Source organism: Danio rerio, chromosome 15, assembly GCF_052040795.2.
Source record: "Danio rerio strain M-AB ecotype USA chromosome 15, GRCz13ab, whole genome shotgun sequence".
Lineage (NCBI taxonomy): Eukaryota > Metazoa > Chordata > Actinopteri > Cypriniformes > Danionidae > Danio > Danio rerio.
Window position 1 is genome coordinate 30979078 of NC_141035.1, and position 23032 is coordinate 31002109.

A 23032-nucleotide genomic window follows, 5' to 3' on the forward strand; every position below is an offset into this window, starting at 1 on the left:
AAGCCTTAAAAATACACAGTAGACCACCCCTTTAAATTATTTTTTTCCACCAAACTTGAGTACTGTTATTTTATCAGTTAATATTACATTTAAATGTTAACACATTTTGCCATATTAAGTTGAGTGCTGAGCTGTTCAGTGTACTGTAACAAATGCATGCAGATTGGTTTCCTCTGAAAGCATAGTGTCCTTGCACTTTAGATAATAAAGCTACTGTTAATTTAGTAAACAAACCAATAATTTACTCTACGAAACAAACCAGAGCTTATAAAAGTTGTAATCTTTATTTAAACCCAAACTACAGTGTACATAACAGATGCACAACATAGCTACAGGGAAAAGACAAATTATTCCGGATTTATAAAAAACACAATGTACTACAAACAACTCCGAAAAAGGGTACAGATATTTTTAGACAAAAAAGTCATTCATCTCACAACAACAGACAAAGCACAATGTGCTTTCAGACTTGTGCATAATCAAGTCAATGACAAGCAATTAATGATAAAGCAAAAAACAGATGACATGCTTCGAGTTTCCAAGCATTTACATTACTGCTAACAGTATAGAGGGACAAAACAGAACCAAAGCATTGCTTTAGCCTGTGGGTGCTTTTACTTTAAATAGTCTCTGTTTGTACTTATGCATACATATCCTCACGGTCAGCATTGTAGATTTCACCCTCCTGCAGAGAAGCAAAATTGAGGAAGTGAGACGGTCTGTGGACTTCATGGTAGAACTCTTTCGGATTGGCCAACTGCAGGTCATACTTCATGTTGGGATCATGGCGGACACCTAAAACAAGAAAAGAGAAATTAGCAAAAGTGCACTGTGGTATCTGCAATTTACAAACGTGTATCACTTCAATATATATCATAAAAATGAATCTATGCTCACCCATGAAGTTGTAGTTCCAGGAGACTTGGCCAGGCACCATGAAGAAGCCAAGGAAACGGTCAGACAAAAGCATCTGAACCCTTTCATAGTGTGAAGGCAAGTAACCTTTGGGGTTATTACCCTTATCTGTGTTTTGTCGACCCCACTCATATCCACTGGGAGTCAGCTTGTAGGCCGTCAGTGTGCAGGAACCAGGGGTGAAGCTAGACAAGCAAAACCAATAGGTTTAAGTCTCACATGCAATACTATATTATATGTAATGCAGTACATTATAAATTGGAAGTTAGGAACACAGCCACATTGTGTTAATGTGTTTAATCTATACCTGCAAGTGATAATGATAGTCTTTTCGCCATCCCAGGATGGGTTGTCAGCCATGACCTTTGCATGGGTGGTGACATCCTGAGGAGAGAGCTGGGGCGATTCATTGGGCTGTGTATGGATCCATCCAAGAGGCTCCATTTCCTATAAAAGAAAAAGGGCAGCATTTGAAAAGGCTGGGAGGACACAGACTGCTGATAACACCAAATTAGATGTGCAAATACAACAAATGTGCATGTGTAAATTCCTGACCTTCAAGTACTCGTGTTGTGGCAGTTGGTTGGGAAGGTGAACGGTCTGATGTGTACCCCACTGTGGCACCATCACAATACAGCGGATCTCCTTCACCTGAGGGTTATCTGGAGGGCTGGTTCCATACAGGTAACCTGCAATCTGCAAGGGGGGAAATATACAAGCACAAATAATGCAAGAAAGGTAGTGGAAAACCAATTTTTTTATTTAATTTCAAATAATTATTTAAAAAAAAAAAGGCAGATTATCAAGTTATGATGCAGAAATAGACGCTTTTCAATATTACACATAAAATTATATATTAAAATAGTGTTAGTCTCATGAATTGCCATACTTTGAACTAAAGAAACTTTCTCCTCCAAGTCTAATTTGTTTTACTCATAAAATTTTTTCAAGACTCCCACAGATCATATACTGTTTAAATCTGATATCATGACAGCCCTGAAATGATTCTAAGCAAAAATAAGAGAAGACATTTTAATTAGACTGTTAATCTAACCTGAGCACGCAGATCTGAGATGCAGATGAACTTCTTCAGAACGTTCTTGGGCAGGATGTAAGTGTAGCCCGTTTCTTTGATGTCATCCGATGACACATAGATGTGGTTGGTACGCAAGTGCAAGTTTGCAGCAGAGATCGCCCTGTGAGATGAAGAAAACGGTTTAACAGCGAACTTTAGCTGTGCTTTAATGACCAAAAAGACAAGAAACATTTCCGTACCTTACTCTCCATTCAGTTTTGGAAGAGAAGGTCTGCGTCTCGTAGTTGCTGGTGGTGGAGGTGATGATCTCATCTCCGTGTTTGTTGACTGTGCGAGTCTGAGTGGCCGTAAGCTGAGACTGCTCTTTGGTCTGCTTCTCAATCTCAGCGATCTGCTGTCTCTGCTGGGATGGAGCAGAGATTTCCATTCCCAGGATGATGTCCCTGATTTCAGACTGAGTCAAAGATGCCACATTCACACTGTGGAGAAGATTGAGAATTTACAATCTTGAACATCCCAAAGTATATATTTTTGAATGCACTTGGAAATCTGTATTTCTTACTTGTTCTTCTTGCCATAGTCAGCCAGGATGAGATCTTTGAGCTGCACCTCCACTTTGATCCACTCCTCATCCGTCAGAGTGGGCCAGATGTGGTGGGGCTCGGTAATGGTGGTCTTGTCAGGTTTCAGAATAACTTTGGCACGATCATTGTTGACATGAAGCGCTCTCAGGATCAAAATCAAACGAGAGAATGCCTAGGCAACAAAAACAGATTTTAGTTTTAGACATCGTAGCATAAGTGGTGGAACTCTCAGAAACAACAAAATTTTGCTTCAATGATTATTTAATTTAATGAATAGCTTATATTTATTAAGTTTATAGAATAAAAGCTGGATTTACAGTGTAAGAGGAGATGGTCTTCAGCCAGTCGTCATACAGATTGAACAGGACCATCTGAGGCTCTGTGGCCTTCAGAATGAGGTCTCCAAACTTCTCCACTTTCAAACAGGCCTGGAAGGGGAGCTGGAGCTCAGAGCCTTTGATTACAATGTTGGGGAAGTCCAGCAAGTGCACCTGGAGAAAACAGATAGTTGTTAACCTAAGAGTTAAGAGCTTCAACACTCGTTTTGGTTGCTAAAGGTTAAGTGCCTAACCTCAAGAGGATCCAACATGCCCTTCCTGGTCACAATAATCTGTTTGGGCTGCTCTTCAACAGGCAGCGATCGGATCAGGGCAGCCACTTCTTCAGCAGTCTTCCACTTAGCCAACTACAAAGGCAGAACCAGTAACCAGTCGGATAAGTAAAAAAAAGTACAAAAAAATAATAATAAAAAAATAAAAAACAACTGTGTAAACAAAATACGAGTGATAAACAGACCTGTCCAAGACGCTTTTGTCCAGCCCATACAGAAGTGTGAATGATCTTCAAGAAAAGCTGTCCAGTTCTGGGGTTGAAGATGAAAATGGCTCCATTGATGGGTTTGGTGGTCAAGTTACCTTCAAAGGTCTGAAACAGGATAAAATTGACATTTTACCACACAACCCAAGGTCAAAACAATCAAAACAACAAGGAACATCTTTAAAATGTTGACTTGCCTTGTGGATGGTGACTCTGTACACATTGGTGTCATCTACAAACCAGATGATCTGGTTTGAGAAGAGCTCTCCATAGTTCTGGGAGGACAGGTAAGGCTCAGTGGGCTCTGAAGAGTAGAGTTGCAGACCCTTGCGGATTCGCTCTCTTAACACATACAGAGCCGGATTGGCCTTCATTATCTTTGCCATTGCCTGCTGGATCAGAGGCTTGGCTCCGGGAAACCAGTTTCCATAGGCACTGCAGAGAAAAGAATAAATACTTGAACATCTGTTTTTTTTTTTTAAAGATTGTTCTTGATTATGTGACAAATCACATGATCTAAAAATCTGACCTGTGAAGATTGTAGGCCAGATCAATGGCAATCAGAACTCCAGTGGGTGATGGGTAAATACTCATGTTGTCAGTGGTGTAGTCCAAGAACTTGGCCCTGGCATATCTCTCAATGTCATGAGAGTCATAGTCACCCCATCTGAGCTGAATGTCAATCCAGAATTTCTGTGTGGTGGTGCTGTCCATTACATCCCTGTAGAAAGAAATGCAAGAATCTTAAAACAGGGCATCAGTATGTCACTTTCATGAGGGTATATGGGCTGGCACCATGCATGACATGATTCCACTTAATATACAAGTCAATATCTATGAAGCTGAGACATACTTGGAATCTGCTAGAAGTGAGGGGCGTGAGACATTCCACTTGTAGGAGGCAAACAGAAGAATGTCCGCACAGGAGGAATTCATCTTGTAAGACTTCCTGGGATGGATTGTCTCTTTTTGGACAGTCTCAATCTCCAAAGCATCCAGCTCTTGGTCAAACACCTACACAGAGCAAACAGAAGTTGGTTAAAGGACACTCACCAGCACAACTCTGAATTCAGTCAGTATTGCCAATTGAGCCAAATGTTAGCAACAGTTCAGTCCAAGTGTCAAATCACTTTGTATTAAATAACCATGAGTCATGTTTATTGCATGCTAATGTGATTAATTTATATGCATGTAAATGTATGCGTTTACCTGACAGAGATCCATGACAATGCTCTCATGAATTTTCTGCCACAAGTGAGCTCTGAAGATCTGGATCAAAGAGATCTTGAGGGTTGGGATTTTACCATGCATGAAGATTCCAGTGAGGTCCAACTGCACTTGGAAACCTACATATACCTACAAGAACATCAAGAGAACAGGTGAGTCTAAAATTGAAAAAATAACTTTGATTGTTTAGTGTAAATGTAAAGGTTTTTACAAAGACATACGTTGGCTCTGTTGATGGTAGGAGACCACCACAAGGTGAATCGTCGGTTAGGAATCTGGTTCAGACCAGATCTCTGAGCATTAGTGAGCTTCTTCCATTTCATAGACTCTTCAAAACCACTGGCCTTCTCCCTGCAAATGATTGCAATGTTGAGTTATTCAACCTTAACATTTTTGGGAAAAGTAATAATTGAATCAAATGCTTACCAGAAGAGACCCTCCCAGGTAGGGAAGTAGGTACCCTTGAACAGTGTGTGCTCAAGAATGCCTTCAACCCCTCCAAGTGCCTGGATCATGTCTGTTCGGTAATTGTTCAAATTCCATAGTTTTCCATCATGCCTTTGGTGAGTCCACCAGAATGGATTTTGCTTCAGCACCTGAAACATTAAAAAAATATTTAAAATGAACACTACCAATGTATCTGAAGTGCCACTGCCTTTACCACGCAAATCACTTTTACGAGAAGGAAAGACTCGTACCTGGTATTGCTTGAAGTCTGTTCTGACTCTCCAGCCCTTATCATAAGCAAGAGTATGTCTGTCCTTCTGGAAGAGGGTGTTGATACGTGGAATACCTCTGTCCCAGGAGTCCTCCAAATCCTCCAGTGTCAAACGTCTGAGTATCATCAAAGTTATATAATTATACCAAAAACATCACCATAATCTAGATTAAGGTTTGGTTTAGAGGACAGTACCTGTTCTGAGCAATGGCCTCCTGTCGCTTGAGGGCATATTCAGCCCAAACTCTCTGAGAATCAATGAACTCACTCTCCCATGGCTGGATGTAGCGGTACAGATTAGGAATAAGCTGATCCTCCTCATGACTCATACCAGAGCGGAAATGAGTGATACCCACATCGGTCTGTTTGGACCACCTGAGCACACACAGAACAACTATACATAAATTGCCTGAATCTGTAGTTGCAAATCAATTTCCTTAACGGCTCTTAACCTTTTTTGGGTCAAAAAAACAATCCATCATCTAGATTTCTTGGCACCAGTCACCCAAAAAAGCATGTCACTGATTGCAAAATAACCTATTTGATTTGGCCAGTTTCAGTATCATTACCATCAGTGTCCCAGAAAGCAATTCAACAGTTAGAAATTCAAACATGAATTAGGTACCTTATGACAAGCAGCAAACAAAAAACCTTCTTATGAATTTCAAGAGAAAAGGCTGGAGTATTTAGTGATATCATCTTCTTTGGGTGCTACATGCTGGAGTTTACCAAGGCAACAGGTAAAACGTATTTGGACAGTTTGCAACAAGTGTTAAAACTGACAAGCAGTCACAATGTTTCAGCTTGGTTGTAGATCTCTGGTGTAAACTAGCCTTTAAAGTATCAGCCAATGTTCTCTGAATGCATACCTGGGGCGATACCATAGCCATTAAGAAATGCTGCTGTAACTCATCAAGAAAAGAGCAATAAAAACCTCAAAGGACTCACCTAAGGTCAGACTGTGGGATCAGTACGTGTCCCATGGAAAGCATTCCCAATCCACCCAACTCCTTAGGGGTATAAAACACCACAGGAGGAAAACGGCTGGGCATTTTGGAGTTCAACCCAATCTTGATACGGGTTTGGATCTTATTCTCACACTTCACCAACAGGTCCAGAAGCTCTTGAGTGTTGACCACAGCTTCACGGAAGTAGGTCATCAGACCAATCAGAGCAGTGTTCCACTTATTCACGATCTGAGAAAAGCAAAATTATCTAAAACTGTGAGCAAAAAAAGAAATACAACTTGCTATCTGTTTAAAAACTGAAATTAAAGGCTCACCTTGGTGAAAGTGGTGGACCCAGAAGCCATCAAAATTTGTCGCACTCTATTGTGGAACCTTTGCATGGACTCATCATCTACACGCAGGAAACACTGTGCTGTCCTTTCTTTTGTTACCTACAAATGAAGCCAAAATGAACCACTATGCTTTTAAAAGGACTAAAAGCCCTGGTATACTTTAACCACAATTCTTTTTCATTCTTCTTTTGAGGGGAAAAAGTTTTTAAAAAGGCTGTGTGATTGTCTACTGGTTTTTGCAGTAATCTTGGTTGTAAAGGTGCCATTCTGCACAACACAATGATGTCTACTGAGAAAGAAGATAATACGACTAATTCGTCTTTTTGCTTACCTCATTCTGCAAATTCCAAACACCATCTTTGTGAGTGAACTCCTCATAACTAGTGCGACACTTCGGGAGTATGCGACACTCAAAGCCACACATGTTAAAGAGCAGATTGGGGTTGTCCTTGCTGTACACAGACACAAAACTGTTCTCCCATTGAATTGTGGTCACTGAACGAGGGAGGCGATTTTTGATGTCCCAGAACACAGCACGACCCCTGTGTGAAAAAGACAATCAATCATACCATGTACATCAGCCTGCGATTTATTGAGGGGTTCAGAAGGACAAAATCTAAGGGACTTACAAGTTGACATCATGTTTCATCAGTCTCATCCTAGCATCTCGAGGCCAGCATTTCTTATTGTTGTACCCCACAATGTTCTCATTGTTGGGGTCCGGGTGCTCAGTCAGGTACCTCTGGATCAAATCTCTGGCCTCATCAGCAGAGAACCTACATAAAGCCAAACCAGTAGATTAGAAAATATAACTTCAAGAATTAAACTGGGCAAAGGAAGATATAACTTATTTATCTGCACTACTAACCTGAAGAAGATATGAATGCGGTCTATATATCTGCAGTACAGACGGATGGGATGCGCGCTCTCAGTGGCCGTATCCTGGAAGCTGAGGAAATCATTAGGCATCTGAGGAGGTCCTGCCATCTCACTGGCTCTGTGCAGACCCAGCACCAGCAGGTCCATCACAAGTCCATAGTACTGCACAATGAAAGAGGCAAACTGCAGGCCACGAATGATACCGTACGAGTTTGTATGGTTCATGTCCTGTCAAAAGAAAAAACAGACATCTAAATATCAAGCTATGCAATGAAAGTAAACCTCTTAAAAGTATAAAGAAAAAGGGGATTTTAGAAATGAACTATTCAGTGCAAATAAACAGACCTTATAGTTAATGACAACGTTGTTTTTAGCTGTCATGTAATCAGCAATGTTGTGATCAACAATGAGACGCAGAAGCCTGTTCAGCAGCGTCAGATCAATCTTCTCATACATCTTCTCGTAGCGAGACTCCAGCATAACATTACATTCACCCTCTGCTGTCTCCCATACATCCTGCAAGTTGTTGATTCCTGCAACCACAAAGATAAAATGTTAAATAGTGAAATTAAAGACAAAATATGGACTCGGATAATTACAGGCATCACGCAATAAGCTTTTGTCTTTGGCCAAAGAAAATGTTGATTTAAAATTATTCCAAAGTAAAAGAACAATTATAAATGGGTCAATCTAGAAACAATAAATTCCTTCTTCACCTTGGCACCATTTGTACACCAGCAGTGGTGGTGGCTCTGTGTCAGCTGGTTTGATCCAGGGTGGGAAAAGCCTACGTTTGTCTGCCTCGTACCACAGGTACTGATCCAGGTATGCGTCAGTGATCTTTTCCAAAGGTTCAACATCATAAACCGGCACCAAGTGACTGTAAAGGTCCATGAACTCAATGCCAACCTGGAGAAGAAATTAACTACTTTATATGAAAGCTAGGACCAGTAACAGGCCAAGAGGAATTCAGAGGTTATATAATGTCTGCTGAAATTGTGATTGCGTACAAACCTCTTTGAAGGCTCTCTGAGTGAGGAGGTGACGTTTGATTCTGGACAGAGCCTCATGAGGGTTGTCATAGGCCTGCTCAATCAGACCCAACTCCTCACGCTGTGACTGGTTCAGCCTAGACTTCACACTGTAATAAAAAAATAAAGAAAAAAATAAAGAATGTCAGAAAAGATGCAATCATCTAAACCAACCCAATAGCTTCGCTCAGGTTTGTTTTATGGAACTGGCCTGACCTGTAAGCTTCCTTGAGTCTCTCCAACGCCAGAATGAGCAGCTTGGTGTCATGCTTGTAGGAGAGAGGAGGGAAGGGAATCGGAGAGAACCGACGACTCTCCAGCCAGTGCACTGTGGTGGTGTAGATGGCCACGGCCTCCTCAGCTGTGATGTAAGGCCCATCCTATAAAACAAATTATTATTTATTCCATGTTCCTTTATGAAAACAGCAAACTGTTTAAAGCTTATAAGAACGCACAAAAATGTACCTTCAGGTAATTGTGCTGTCTCTCCTGCTCTGCTTTTAGGTAGAGTCGAGTGAGACGTCCCAAGTTCTTCTTGCACACAGTCTTATCCACAGTTGCTCCTCTTCTGATTCTCTCACGGTTGTAGTGAGCCGTGTTGGTCCACCAGTCAGCTTTAGCCTTCACGTAACGAAGAATCATGTTCTCGATGGGAGTTGGAAGCCCAGGAACCTGAAAAATTAAGTAACAGTCCCTAAATGATAAACTTTTAAATCTGAATAATATTTATAAGCAACAAAACTGTACCTTCCAAGGAATGTTGGCCTTCCAGCATCTCCATGACTCACTGAGGTGCTGCAAGATGGTTCTGGCCTTGTTTTGCTTGATACCCTCAGGCATCATATCCAGGATGTCATGCATCACAGCAGCTCTCAGCTCCAGATCAAAGTGAGATTCCACACGCTGTTTGGTCACAGTCTTGGCAACACCCTTAGAGTGTCGACCTAAACAGCAATACACATCAAATTAATCCAGAACACCACCTTTCAGCATCCTTTGTAAATACAAAGCTTATTTTACCCTCAAACTGCCTAGCCAGAAGATTGCCGAGCCACCGCTCCAAAAGAGGGGTAATGCCTCTCATGAAGAACAGCCAGACTCTCCATCCTGGTGCCCAGAACCCACAGCCTGGACCTTTTCCAACTGGGCCCTAAAAGATAGATGACTTTAGTTGCAAGGAATAGCATCAATCCAAACCATCCATCCATCACATGTGACAGAAACAATGTTTTTTGATAACCCCATTGAGTGCTACTTACTGTGTTGAAGCGATAGTAGATGAGATGCTTCAGGTCTTTGCACATTCTGATCTGCCTCATGAGCTTGTACTTGTAGCGGTACATGCCAGTCAGTTGACCCACATGGGCAAAGATGTACTGCAAGCCATCAGCAAGCTACAGGAAGGCAGACAAGTTTATTAGTGGTCACAAAACTAACAAGCTTCACAGAGTGCATAAAGGTTGTATTTGTTATACCTGGAAAGCATCAACATTTCCAAGCCTGTACTGTACATGACTGTCCACCACCAGCTTGCTCAAGCGCAGAACCTCACGGCACAAGTGAAACGCATTTCCGAATCTAGACTTCTTACGTTCCTTTGTTGTGAGGGTTTTTACAGGCTTCAAGTTGAAGTTGTAGTCCAAGTGCAGGTAGTTCAGGTTCTTTCTGTGAATCAGCAGGTTCAGCATGTTGTAGCCCTGCCGGCACACCTGGAGTCCGACTTCTACCCAGTCCAGCTTTGTTGACTGGAAGAATTTGGTGGCCTTGAAAGAGCGGAACAGGTATCTAAAGAAGAGAAAGGAAAATACAACCATTGTTATATGCATTACAACACACCTCTTTTTAAATTACACCTTGCTACAGGCTCTGGAATAGCAGACTCACCTCTTTTTCTGTGCCTTTGGTGGTCTGTGTTTTAGAGCATTCAACACATAGTACTTCAGAAGCTTCTGGTAAGACACACGCACCTTCACAGGCTGGCCTGCAGGACAGTGCTCACGATACCTGGTTGCAGAAGAGAGAGCCTATTTATAAAGTTGTAGTCTTCTTGCAGAGTTTCTTAATCCTCACGTAGTATGCGAGTCCAGAAGGACCGGCACAGAACACATTTGTGTTAAACATAAGAGACACTTTAAACGTTTTTAGAAAAACAGTGTGATCCCGCAAAAGATCATGAACACAAAAAAGATCCATGCTTGAACAAATGTGTTGTGTGTGAATGGTCTTCTGCAGTATATTTTTCAAAAACCAACCAGTTTTTGACGAGAGGAACATCAATGGCTCGTCTGGTTCTTCCAGAGCGGAGATTGAATGGACGAGGTGCCCACAACAGAGCGATTCCATTAGCAGTGTTGTCAGTGTAAAGCGGCGTCTCCTTCAGGAACGGCTCTACATACTCAGGAAGTTCAAACTCCTCATCATCATCTGGCAGTGGCTCTTGGCTCTATGGAGAAAATACAACTTTGCAATAATTGTGGACTGAATGCACAGACGTTTAATTCATACAGTTTAATTAATTTCTGACCTTGACTGAGTGCCTATGAGAGATGGGGTTGATCAGAGGGTCAAAGTAGAAGGCGGGTAGATCAGGATCTTCAGTCTTGATGAACACCACATTTGGTGTATGGTACCTGTATAGACCACCACAGAACAACAGTTCACTTAAAAACATCAGTTCAAGAGTTTTTGTGAATGATTGAACTGAAGGAAAGATAATGGTTCCTACCAGGTGAGGTGCACATGATGTGGCAGATTGTTGTACAAGTAAGGGAATGCAATTTTGTATTCTGTCCTGATTGGCTGTCTGATGATGATCTTGTTGATGTCATTGAACTCATTCCAGTCTTCATCCCTAAAACGAAAGTCAAGTTAGATCCCTGGATAACATAAGCAATTGCCAAATATACCACAGTTAGGACACAGTACGTACTGGAGGTTAATGTCTCTGACAAGTGGCTCAAATTTAGGTCCTCCAGGAATGGCCATGTTCAAAGCTTTAGAGGTGAAGAAAGCTTTCAAGTCAAACAAGTAAAAGTAATTGTCATCCACCAAGTCTGTCAGCAGCTGATTAGCCAATCGATACAGAGTGGACATCATTGGCAAAGTGAATTGCCATCGTCTGTATGTGGTCCCATTCACGTATCTGTGGAAGGAAGAAAAAAGACAAACCATAAACAAATGAAGCAAGTAACCATATTTTTAAAATTGTCCCCAACACTCACTTGGTGGTGTCTTTCAGAGGTTGATGCTCATAGAGCCAGTCTGTGACAGAAGAGTCCTCATCAGGGTCCAGCTCCATCTGGATCGCCTCCAGAGGCTCCACATCCAGGATGTTGTCTGCATAATCCAAAGGAGGCTCTTCATCATCAAATGGCGGGAAACGCATGCGCTTGAAGTGCCGTCTGTCTCTCTTCTCACGACGCATCATGATCCACATTGTGCTGGTGTAAAGAGAAACAGTTTAAACATTATAAAACAATAAAAAAAAATAAAAAATTGAATAAACAATATTGCTACAGCTTCTCCCCAAAAAGGGCACTATAAATCTTTCAATCAAAATATTTCCTTCTCAAATATGACAAGCAAAATATTACAAAAAAATTAATTTATTTAATTTTCCTTGTTTTACTTTGAAATACGGTAATGATAAGATGTTTTAATGTTAATAATTAATTACAATAATATGACAATTTTTACTGCTAAAATTACACTTTGGTCGCATAACCACAATTTACTGCACAACTACGCAGCACCCCAAGAAAATACTACAAATGGCCTTAGCCAACATTTTTTCCCACTAATCTATCCTCTCACAAGTGACATCACACAGCCACTTACCCCCACTGAGAAATGTACACTGGCTCAATAACCCAAGGGATTTCATTCACGAAAGATATAGCGCCTGTGATGTGGTAGAGCACAGGTACATCTCTGATCTGCTCCCAGGGCATTGGCATGTTCTCCAGCAGTTTGAGCACTGCATGGGGCATATACTTCAGGGCCCTGCAGATTAAAAACAACAATTAATTTTACATAAAAAAAACTTTAATAATGATAATCATATAAAAACCAGCTACCTTTGTAATGATGCAAATGTTCTTACCCTAGGTAGACTCTTTTATCATGACGAAATTTCCTGTTCGTCATGTCACCATGATCCCTGATAATTTTGCGCACATGTTCTGGTGGCATGTCCTCTTTCTGAGCATCCACGAAGCCAAATTTCCTTTTCTCAGAGTAGCGCTTGGCCTGCAGCTGCTGCCATTTACGAGCTACAAGAAGGAGATTTCATTTGAAAAAAAGGAAACAAACTTTGAGTCTTGGGTACAAATTGCATGCCGTTGTTAACCTCAAGAATTTTGCCAACGCACCTTTCTCTTGCAGTTTCTCCTCAGTCATATAATCTGGCACTGGAGCAACAGCAGGAGGAGGTGGAGGAACACCTGGAGGCATTGGTCCAGGAAGACCTCTGTAGGGGAAAGGAGCTGCCATGGCAGCGTCTACTGCAAGCAGAAACATTAAATCATAAATATAGAAGGTTACACTGCAAAACATGAGTAACGCACAGAAAAGACAACAATTATTTCAATAAAACACGTCCTCACAAGCCTACAACAACAACAAAACCTAAATAAGAATTCAGTAAGCAGGAAGACTGACCTAACTAATGCTAATTTAATCGTTCTAAAAGAAACTAAAATGTGGAAGTATTATCAACTAGCTTTAAAGTACATAACTTAATCACATTTTTTTCATAACAATCACATCAATGAACTTAGCCGACTAACTTGCTATCGCGCCTGAACTCTTTTCTTACCTTCGAAAAATAATCTAGAAACTATTTATTTACACAAGACAGCCACCGGGTAGACTTTTACACAGTCTTTATCTTAAGTAACAATATTTACGACTGGTGTGTATGAATGTATGTGGTTTGATTAGTTTCTGTGGCATCGATAACGCATTAGTTAGCATGTTAGCTTAGCTTACCGAATATTACACAACAAGTAAACCGTTTCCGGAAACAAACAGTTTCAAATCGTAAGTGATACTTTGAAATCTTGCAAATAAAATATGCACAAGCTCGTACAGAATGAAATAACTTACAGTTAAAAGCAGTTTCTCGCCAGTGACTGTAGTTGTACGGTGGTTTTGTGCTCAGCGGAATGGCGTACTATGCACGTTGTGCGTAGAGTCTTTCCATTCTCCAAAGCGCTTACGTATCTGAACAATTCTACCTCAACGGAAATGATAACAAGCTACGACTTCGAACGTAAGAAAATGCGTAGGACCCAACTTCCGGATATGACACCGGATTTGAAAAGTCTCGCTGTCCTTTTTAATTTTTTACTAACATTAGTAATAGGGGACACATAAAACATTAATTTGTCCTAATATTGTGTGACCAGAATACTAATGATACATATTCGTTGTACAGCTAGTTACAAAGATGTTACAAAGGCTAAGAAAAAACAATACATAAAATGTTTATATATATATATAAATATATATATATATATATATATATATATATATATATATATATATATATATCTTCAGCATTTCAGTTGTCTTGGCAGCTTTCTTCTTTAGCAATTCATAATAAAGTTTTAAGTCAATACAAAATGTTCTATTAGGCAAACACTGAATAACTCTACATTTGTGAAGATGGAAAAGGCCACAAAGAGGTAAAAATGTCAACACACTGTCCAATTCCTTACAATCTGACTCCCAAAACAAAAACAATAAAATAATTGTCTTAAAATCAATAAGGATTTTATAAGCTGATAAGACAAGCCAAGATATTCTGTCTAAAAATAAATGTACTGTTGTACTATTAGATTTATAGAATGTGCATTGTAAAGAATTGTTTTTATTAAATTTAGATAGTAAAGAATTACAGGGATAGTAATTATGAAGGATTTTAAAATAAAGTTCTGTCATCTTATTTGGTACTAAAAACGTATTGATACCAGGCCAAATTGTAATGAGGGATAGAACCGGGTAATTTAATTTAAAGTTATAAAATGCTTTTCGGTACAAGCTAGACTTATTAACAAAATTTCTTCTAATGTGCTAATTATTACATTTAATATAAGTAATTTATCCAATAGCTAATTAATAAATAACTAATTTGTGCATTTCACATTTTAAGTCTGTATAAGCATAGGTTCTAGTCAAATATAATAGTTTTGTTAAAATAGATTTTATAACCAAATCATACTCTGGGCTAAGTATCCCTTCAGAAAATTGCAGAAAACTCAAAGTAAGAGTAAATGTTACCGTCCTTTTTTAATAAATCTAAAATAAGAACTATTCCTCTGTCCACCAATTCTTTAATAGAAATAGATTTTCTACTCTACAGCACATTCTGATAATTCCATATTATAGATGTGTTGAAAACAATTGTGGCAGAAATCAAGTTTACCTGCTTCCAAAGCTTACTTGTGAAACTTTGCAAGTTTGATAAGGAGTTTATTACAGCTTAAATCAGAGGCTGTCTCGTCCTTCTAAAGGCCACCTTTCTCCATTCTTTTTTATTTTATTTACTGCATTAGTCTTAATTTTTGTTATTATTATTTTATTGATTAGGTTTCTTCTATTCGACTCATGTGTAAGTATAGCTGGATAAAAAGTGTCTGCCAAATTAAATAATAAGTAACGGTACTGTAGAGTCAACATTTTATATATTCCCTTTATTATATTTTTTCACATTTATCGTAAACTTAATGCAGACAACTGGTCATAAGGTTTATAAACTTTAAAGAAAAAAAATATTTATATATAACCGTTGAACATTTGATATGTACAATACATCCAATATTCAAGTTTTAATATGGCTTTTTCCATTATGTTGAATTTGAAGATGCAGCACGTTCCCAATAGGTGGTGCTGTTGTATGTGTTGATGTCAAAAAGCAACCAATGATTATTAATGCCTGCTTCTTTAAAATAAGTAGAAAATATACGTTATAGTGTTCTTGTGGTTTAATTAATTTTATGAAAATAATCCCTAATATGTAGTGTTTTGAGCACTTTATAATATTTCCTGTTTAATTTAATTATTTTTTTTATTTACTTGAGCTAAACTAAGACTATTATACATCTTTATCATGTTTTAGGAGAGAAAATGCTATAAGAGTTAATTAATTAGGAGTAGTAATTAAATATATTGTTGGTAAAGGTAAAAGAAACCATTTGTGAGAAATTCTGCTGGACAGTTGCAATAGTATAAGAGCGAGACATGGGTAATAGGATGAAATATGTGATGCTTCCTTTTTCCTCTAAAATAGCTGTTTCATTTATTTTCAAGAGTTATTCTAAACGACCTCTTACGTAACTGTTGCAGTTCTGTTTACCAAGTGAGTATGAACACTCAAAGTTAGGTTTACCCTGCCTTCACCTCTCACCCTCCACACCTCAAACGAGTCCACGATTTCCCTTTTTTACAAACAGGATATCATTAATCCAGCTTTCAGTCTCAGGCTAAACCATCTGCAGTTGATCTGTGTTTGCATGATCTTTAATTCCCTGTCATTTTTTTATTTTTTTTGCTCTTATGCTGACCATCTGTTGTGCTCCCAGCACACTTTATACAACCAAGACAAGCAACGCATTAAACTGTCATCAGATAAAACCTTCCTATGTCAGCTTCATGCAACTCACTAAATGCTTTGCTGACAGGGATCAGTGTCTTTACCTAAATATAGATCATACTGTGCTCCGGGATGCCAAGGCCACTCTTTCCTGTTGATGCCCAGAAATCATGAATGTCTCAACTAAAGTCACAGGTCAGAGGATGTGAGTCTCTGTCATTTCCCCTTGTGGCAATCACAGTTTCAGGGAGTCGTGTATTGTAATTTCAAAGCACTTAAGATGTACTATAAACTTGTAGACAGATTTATTTCTAAGAGGAACTCTTCAGCAAACACAGTCTTCCATAGCACTAGTATATGGTTCCTTCTTGATTATTATTTTTTCATTTTCAATTCCCTACTTTTAAAAATAATAACAATCATACGTTTTACCATGATTTAGAGAAGACACCCACACAAATGTCATGCAGTGTAACAATAGTACTCTATACACTGTATTCACTCAACAATAGTAATAAACTCCGTAAAAATTGTTTGGTTATTTTAATTTGGAATCTAAATTTTATTTAAAAAAAACATACTAAATCATACAGTGTAAAATCCAAAAAGTTAAAGTAACGATCTATATGATTACTGTGAACTTAATCCATTTAAGTTGAAGTAATGAGGTATTTAATTAACTCATTACTTTCAACACTGAGTTCAAAACTCTTTTAAATGAGTAGAGTTAACTTTCAGAAAATTTTGAGTTAATTACATTTCATTTGATACAGTTGACTGTTGGGTTTAACTGTGTATTAAAAATACTAATACTTATAATTGTCAAAATCTTCTGTACCGTCTTTAAAACCATTTTACTCATTAATTCGTTTATTCATTCATTTTCTTTTCGGCTTAGTCCCTTTATTAATCTGGGGTCACCACAGCAGAATGAACTGCCAACTTATATGTTTTACGCAGCGGATGCCCTTCCAGTTGCAACCCATCACTGGGAAACACCCATACACACTTATTCACACTCATACACTACGGGCAATTTAGCTAACCTAATTCACCTATAGCGCATGTCTTTGGACTGTGGGGGAAACCGGAGCACCCGGAGAAAACCCACACAAACACAGAGAGAACATGCAAACTCCACACAGAAATGCCGACTGACCCAGTCGAGGATCGAACCAGTGACCTTCTTGCTGTGAGGCGATCGTGCTACCTACTGTGCCACCGTGATGCCCCTACACATTAATCAACAATATAAACATTTGTATGATCATTTATTGTTTAAAAGTTTTTTATCAAGTACAGATTTTTGTTTGATTTTTATATAAATATGTCACGTTGAATAAAATTTTTACATTTTTCAAAGAAAGTGAAAGAAAAAATCTAGAGAAAAAGTTGGGTCCAACCATTTCTCCTCTAGCCAAACTTCTTGTGCAGAGCTGCAGTCTATGCGCCAGGGGCTGGAGAACGCTGGATGATTATGAAACATTTTTTAACCCATATTCTATGTATATGAAATCAATTTAGTAAATTCAATTTAATATAGACAAAACATCTCCTCTTTGACACATTTATTACAAATATAAAGTAATACATGTATTATATATATATATATATATATATATATATATATATATATATATATATATATATATATATATATATATATATATATATATATCCCTTTGATTTTTTTTCTTTTTTAAAATATTTCCCAAATGATGTTTAATGGAGCAAAGAAATTTTGACAAAATGCATTATATAAATAAATATATTATAGCTAGCGTACCCACAGTCCAAAGTCATGCAGTATAGGTGAATTAAACAAACTAAATTGGCCATAGTGTATGTGAGTGTGTGGATGAGTGTGTACTGGTGTTTTCCAGTGTTGGGTTGCGGCTGGAAAAAATGTGCTGGATAAGTTAAAGTTCATTCCGCTGTGGCGACCCCTGATTAAAAGTGGACTAAGCCGAAAAGAAAATGAAGGAAGTAATGATTAGTGTAATGATTATGAAGTATGAAACTACTATTGCTACTACTATAATCATTGTTATTAATTTTATTATAACCATTAATAATAAATTGATTTTTATAGACCTACATATATGTAGTGACATAAGATATGTCCTCAGTGTAGGATTTATATATTAGAATAGTGTAGGATATATCTATAAGGGCTGCACGATATTGGGAAAAATCTAACATTGCAATATTTTTTTTATTTTGCGATATATTGCGATAAAAATACAATCCCACTAGATGAGTTGAATAAATTTTTGGAAAGAATTTATAATTTTAGATTGATTGGGATAAATCTGTAGGAGAATGCTTAACTATAAGAAACAATCTACAATTGTTTTCCGAGGAGTCGAACTGTATCAAGTATTATTTGCTATATATAATTCTGTTTGTTTATCTATTTTATATCAATTATTAATTAATTAACAGGGTGAGGCAGTGGCGCAGTAGGTAGTGCTGTCGCCTCACAGCAAGAAGGTCGCTGGGTCGCTGGGTCGCTGGTTCGAACCTCAGCTCAGATGGCGTTTCTGTGTGGAGTTTGCATGTTCTCCCTGCGTTCGCGTGGGTTTCCTCTGGGTACTCCGGTTTCCCCCATAGTCCAAAGACATGTGGTACAGGTGAATTGGATAGGCTAAATTATCTGTAGTGTATGAGTGTGTGTGTAAATGTGTGTGGATGTTTCCCAGAGATGGGTTGCGGCTGGAAGGGCATCCGCTGCGTAAAAACTAAGTTGGCGGTTCATTCCGCTGTGGTGACCCCGGATTAATAAAGGGACTGAGCTGACAAGAAAATGAATGAATGAATGAATTAATTAACAGTTCATATATGTGTAACCCTAAAGAGAATCAGAGGACAACATGTCTGGCTAAAGGTCAGCTGATTGTTCATGTCAAGATATTACAACCTGTCAGTAAACCTATAATAAGCTACATCCAACCCATCATACCTCCCTTCTTTCCCTCAAAAATGATATTTCCTTTTACCTGTCATCATCAAAACTCGCTCTTTTTTTAATATGCATCAGTAATGTGTATCTGCTTCAAGTGTGTGCAAGGGAAATGGAGTGAGGAAAGCTCCTCCGGTGTTTACCAGGGAATGTCGAGGACAGGATGCTGAAGGCGAGAGGAAGCCCTGACGGCAGACTCTCAGGGCAGCTCAGTGTCCGGATACTTTCATTACAGACCAGACCTGGACACCATTTACACATCTAACAGCCTAAACAGACTCTCTTTTTGGCAAGGGGTAAATACGACAACACCACACAACCTGGTTTGCTTCATGTTTCTGTCAGTAATAAACCATGTCCTCCCTCTTTCTCTTCTATCCAACAGAGCAGAAGCTGCAGTGAGGCGGATTGAAGCGCCTCTTCATTCACAGGCTGCTAGTGAGGAACGCCACTCGTACTAAGTCAAAGAAACACATCATGATGGAGCTGAAGATCCAGCTCATTCCCACAGGAGAAATCATTCTGCCTCCTGGGAAAAATGGAGAGTTTTACTGCCAAAGCTGCACAAAGGTAAGAGACTTTTTGACTGCAGAATTAACATAGAAACTTCTTTATTGTATCAGAATGGGATTTAAAACTCATTCATGAAAACAACACGTTCATAACAAATTGCTTTCTGTCAGGATGTTTTGTGTTGATCATAACTGTCCATCCCCTAAAATGAGGGCTTTTTAGTATTTTCCCTGATGTAAGCAAGATCTTTATTGTCAGCATATGTTTGTCTATAATAGAAGCAAACATCGCAAAATGAAATTGCAAGGTTTTGACTGGCTTTAAATGAGCCCACATGAAAAAGTACAGTAATTTATTGTAAATAAATACTAGTGTTTTGAACCATACTGTGGTAAAGTGTATTATACTGTGTGTATATATTATACTATTTACAACTCTTATGTTATTGAATGATACAGCATGCTGCTTTATTCAATATAGTGAACTGAGAAACTGTAATAGATATTGTACTACAGTATATGAAGAGTTTAGATGCAAAAACCTCTAAAAGCCATTTGATATTTTCTTCTAGCATCTTTCTCCAACTCTTGTGTGTTGGCTCTTTAATTTTACGTTCTTTGCATTGCCTTTTAAGTGAAATAACTGAACACAAACATACCGTAGGTGGCTGGGAAAGATTCTCATTTTAGGAGAAGTTTCAGATGGCATTTAGAGGTTTTTGCATCTGAACTCTTCATATATATTACAGAATATCTATAACTACAGTAAACCGGTGTATTGTAGTATAATATACCCCTATTTGTTGAGAATTTAGTGTATTGGGTACATTCTAAAAATGATGTGCAGTGTTGGGTCAAATAGGGATAAACTCAGAACTTGGTTATGTTTTTCCAATCAAACTTAATTAAACGATTAAAAAAGTTTGTCCATGTTTGACCCAACACTGTGTTAAAACAGCCCAGCATTTTATTGAGTCCTACCACAGCAAGTAAAGAACTACCCCAACAGATTCATTCAAGTACTAACATTATAGAATGTAGAAATTACTATAGTATTATGTGTCTTTTGTTTTCAACTATTTTCAATACACTTGAAATTCTGTAGTTATAAAATGTCAAATGGCTTTTGATATAGAGAATATAGTCAGTATTTTGTATCTCTGCAATGTTTTTCCTTCGACCACATCTTAATGTTGAGAAATTGGTCTGGATTGCTCCAGCACACTCCAAGGAATGTAGGGTGTATACTAAAATCTGTCTGTGTGTGCATGGAAAATGACCATTAACTCTGACAGAAGTTTAAATGTTTCTTATGGATTGCATAAAAGTTCCAAAGGAAATGCTCTGTTTGACTGTGAGTGTTACACCCGCTTCGTTCAAATATGCTCCATTTTTCTTCTTCGACTTGTTTTCTTTCCTTGGTTCATTTAGTGTCACTGGAATCTTGTTGATAAGAATCTGCTTTGCGTGTCTTTTCTAGTTTGAGAAACACTTGAGTTTAGTACCCATTTAATAGAGGTTAGAATGAAGTTCAGCTTGGATGAGGAAATGACACAGAAAATTCCGGAACGGCATACTTTTCCTGACTTTCTGGCAAGGTCGTGTCATCCTCGCTGGCTATGTTTGAGCTTGAGAGGGAGGTACACTAAAGGAATAGTTCACCTAAATAAATTCAAGTCTGTCATCATTTACTCACTCTCCACTTGCTCCAAACTTTATTGTTTATTGTTACTTTTTAATTTTGTCAGTATTGAAAGGCAGTGAATACCGATTTCCAAAAAATTCCTTAAAATATCATGATTATAAGTAATCTATCCCTTATATATAGATAAAATGCTGTACTATTATTAAATAAGCGATAAAGGCAGGAACAGTAAGAGTTATGCCCATTTCCACTCGACCGGTGACTGGAGACATGGACACTCCCTTTAGTACTGTCTGTCCCACATTGCCTTGTCAACAGGATACAACCTTTCCTCTCGTTTAGCCGGTCGGCACAAATGCGCTTAATGTCAGTCCAGGGTTTGGTAGAGAGCAGAATCGATCACTCCACCCTCTGGCTACAGCAGGACACTGCACTTCACATGCATTATATCAGCCGTCAGGTCACCTTGACATGGGGGATTGTCTTTCAGCAGTGTTTATTGATACGCTGGAATGTTTAGACGTGGATTTCCTTTCACTGTGTGTGTAGACTGAAAGAAAAGAGAGATGTTTTCAATGAACAGCAGTGATTCTGTCAGTGGCATTCAGAGATTTTCCTTCTGAATAGCATAAAAAGGGATTTATTCTTTTATTTTCCTTCAGCTTAGTCCCTTATTTATCAGAGGTCTCCACAGTGGAATGAACCACCAACTATTCCAACAAATGTTTTACACAGTGGATATCCTTCCAGCGCCAACCCAGTAACCATTTACACACCACTGTCAATTTTTATTCTAAAGTTTATTCAATTCACCTATACCTCATGTCTGTGGGGTACTGTGGGGGAAACCGGAGCACCTGGAGAAAAACCACACAAACACGGGGAGAACATGCAATGTCCACACAGAAATGCTAACTAAGACTCAAACCAGCAACAGTGCAAACCACTGAACCACATTGTCGCCCCTGTTAAAGTGTTAGTTCACCCAAAATGAAAAAAAAAAAACCTGCAATTGAAAACCTGTAACCATTGACTATAGTGGGAAAAACAAATACTATAGACATCAATGGTTACAGGTTTTCAGCATTCCTTAAAATATTTTCTTTTGTGTGCAAAGGTCAATTAAAAAGCCCAACAGGTTTGAAATAAGTAAAAGTCTGTAAATTATAAAATAATTGTCAGTTTTGGCTGAATTATCTCTTTAAGACCATTAATTGAAAAATTTAGAGAATTGTTGATTTGGGCTTAATAATGCCAAATACATGTGCATCAAAATACAGTATTTTGTTGATAAATCACCATAGAATTAAAAAAAAAAAAAATGTTCTCCCCGTGTTTGTGTGGTTTTTCTCCAGGTGCTCCGGTTTCCCCCACAGTACCCCACAGACATGAGGTATAGGTGAATTGAATAAACTTTAGAATAAAAATTGACAGTGGTATATATATATATATATATGAATTTTAAATAAAGTATAATCAAATAATTCAAATTATTATAAATATGTAAATAATAAAATCCAATATGTAAACAATAGAAAAAAAGTTTTTAATTAACTAAAACTTATTTTATTTCATTTATTAAAATTAGATAAAACATTACATACAACTTTAAAAGGACAAATATATGTATGGAGAAAATATCTAAAAACCACAATATTATCTCAATTGCACATAAACAACACTGCAGTCTATACCAGGGTGCCGTTGACTGTTGTTTTCTTCTTTATCCTCAGTAGAGGGCGTTATAACGCTTATATGCTCAGTTTCGAGTAACGCCTACTTTATCTCAAGTGTCCCTCATACCTCGAGATTG

The 23032-nt window shown here is 38.2% G+C and overlaps 2 protein-coding genes across 5 annotated transcripts in view; one reads left to right on the forward strand and one right to left on the reverse strand.

The window, feature by feature from the left end:
- Positions 1-258: 258 nt before the first annotated feature.
- prpf8 (pre-mRNA processing factor 8) lies at positions 259-13731 on the reverse strand. 2 transcript variants are annotated; one of them, NM_200976.2, is made up of 42 exons: positions 13613-13731; positions 12877-13008; positions 12609-12777; positions 12344-12508; positions 11728-11946; positions 11436-11648; positions 11232-11357; positions 11031-11136; positions 10759-10949; positions 10391-10510; positions 9982-10291; positions 9766-9900; positions 9527-9656; positions 9254-9450; positions 8972-9178; positions 8723-8886; positions 8490-8616; positions 8192-8384; positions 7821-8008; positions 7465-7703; positions 7226-7372; positions 6928-7138; positions 6579-6695; positions 6245-6492; positions 5492-5671; positions 5277-5412; positions 5005-5174; positions 4800-4929; positions 4561-4707; positions 4205-4365; positions 3881-4072; positions 3549-3786; positions 3331-3459; positions 3107-3220; positions 2853-3026; positions 2514-2707; positions 2191-2430; positions 1970-2111; positions 1471-1611; positions 1223-1362; positions 898-1100; positions 259-795 (listed from the first exon to the last, which is right to left on the reverse strand). In NM_200976.2, exons 2-42 carry the CDS (start codon positions 12995-12997, stop codon positions 641-643), a joined length of 7029 nt encoding a protein of 2342 aa, NP_957270.2. In that variant the 5' UTR covers positions 12998-13008; positions 13613-13731; the 3' UTR covers positions 259-640. The 2 variants fall into 2 exon arrangements, with proteins under 2 accessions (NP_957270.2, XP_087138705.1); XM_087282579.1 differs by having other exon boundaries at positions 266-795; positions 12877-13005.
- A 5508-nt stretch (positions 13732-19239) lies between these two features.
- The window catches only part of myo1cb (myosin Ic, paralog b), an 84732-nt gene continuing 80939 nt past the window's right edge, over positions 19240-23032 (forward strand). For 2 of the 3 annotated variants that reach the window (XR_015508716.1, XR_015508717.1), the window contains exons 1-2: positions 19274-19358; positions 19448-19632. Coding sequence is in view for 1 of the 3 variants with exons in the window: in NM_001317189.1 (NP_001304118.1) it covers positions 19540-19632 (93 nt within the window). In the remaining 2 variants the exon portion in view is untranslated. Of the gene's footprint in view, positions 19359-19447; positions 19633-23032 lie in introns of all 3 variants that reach the window. The other variant, NM_001317189.1, reaches the window with a different exon arrangement.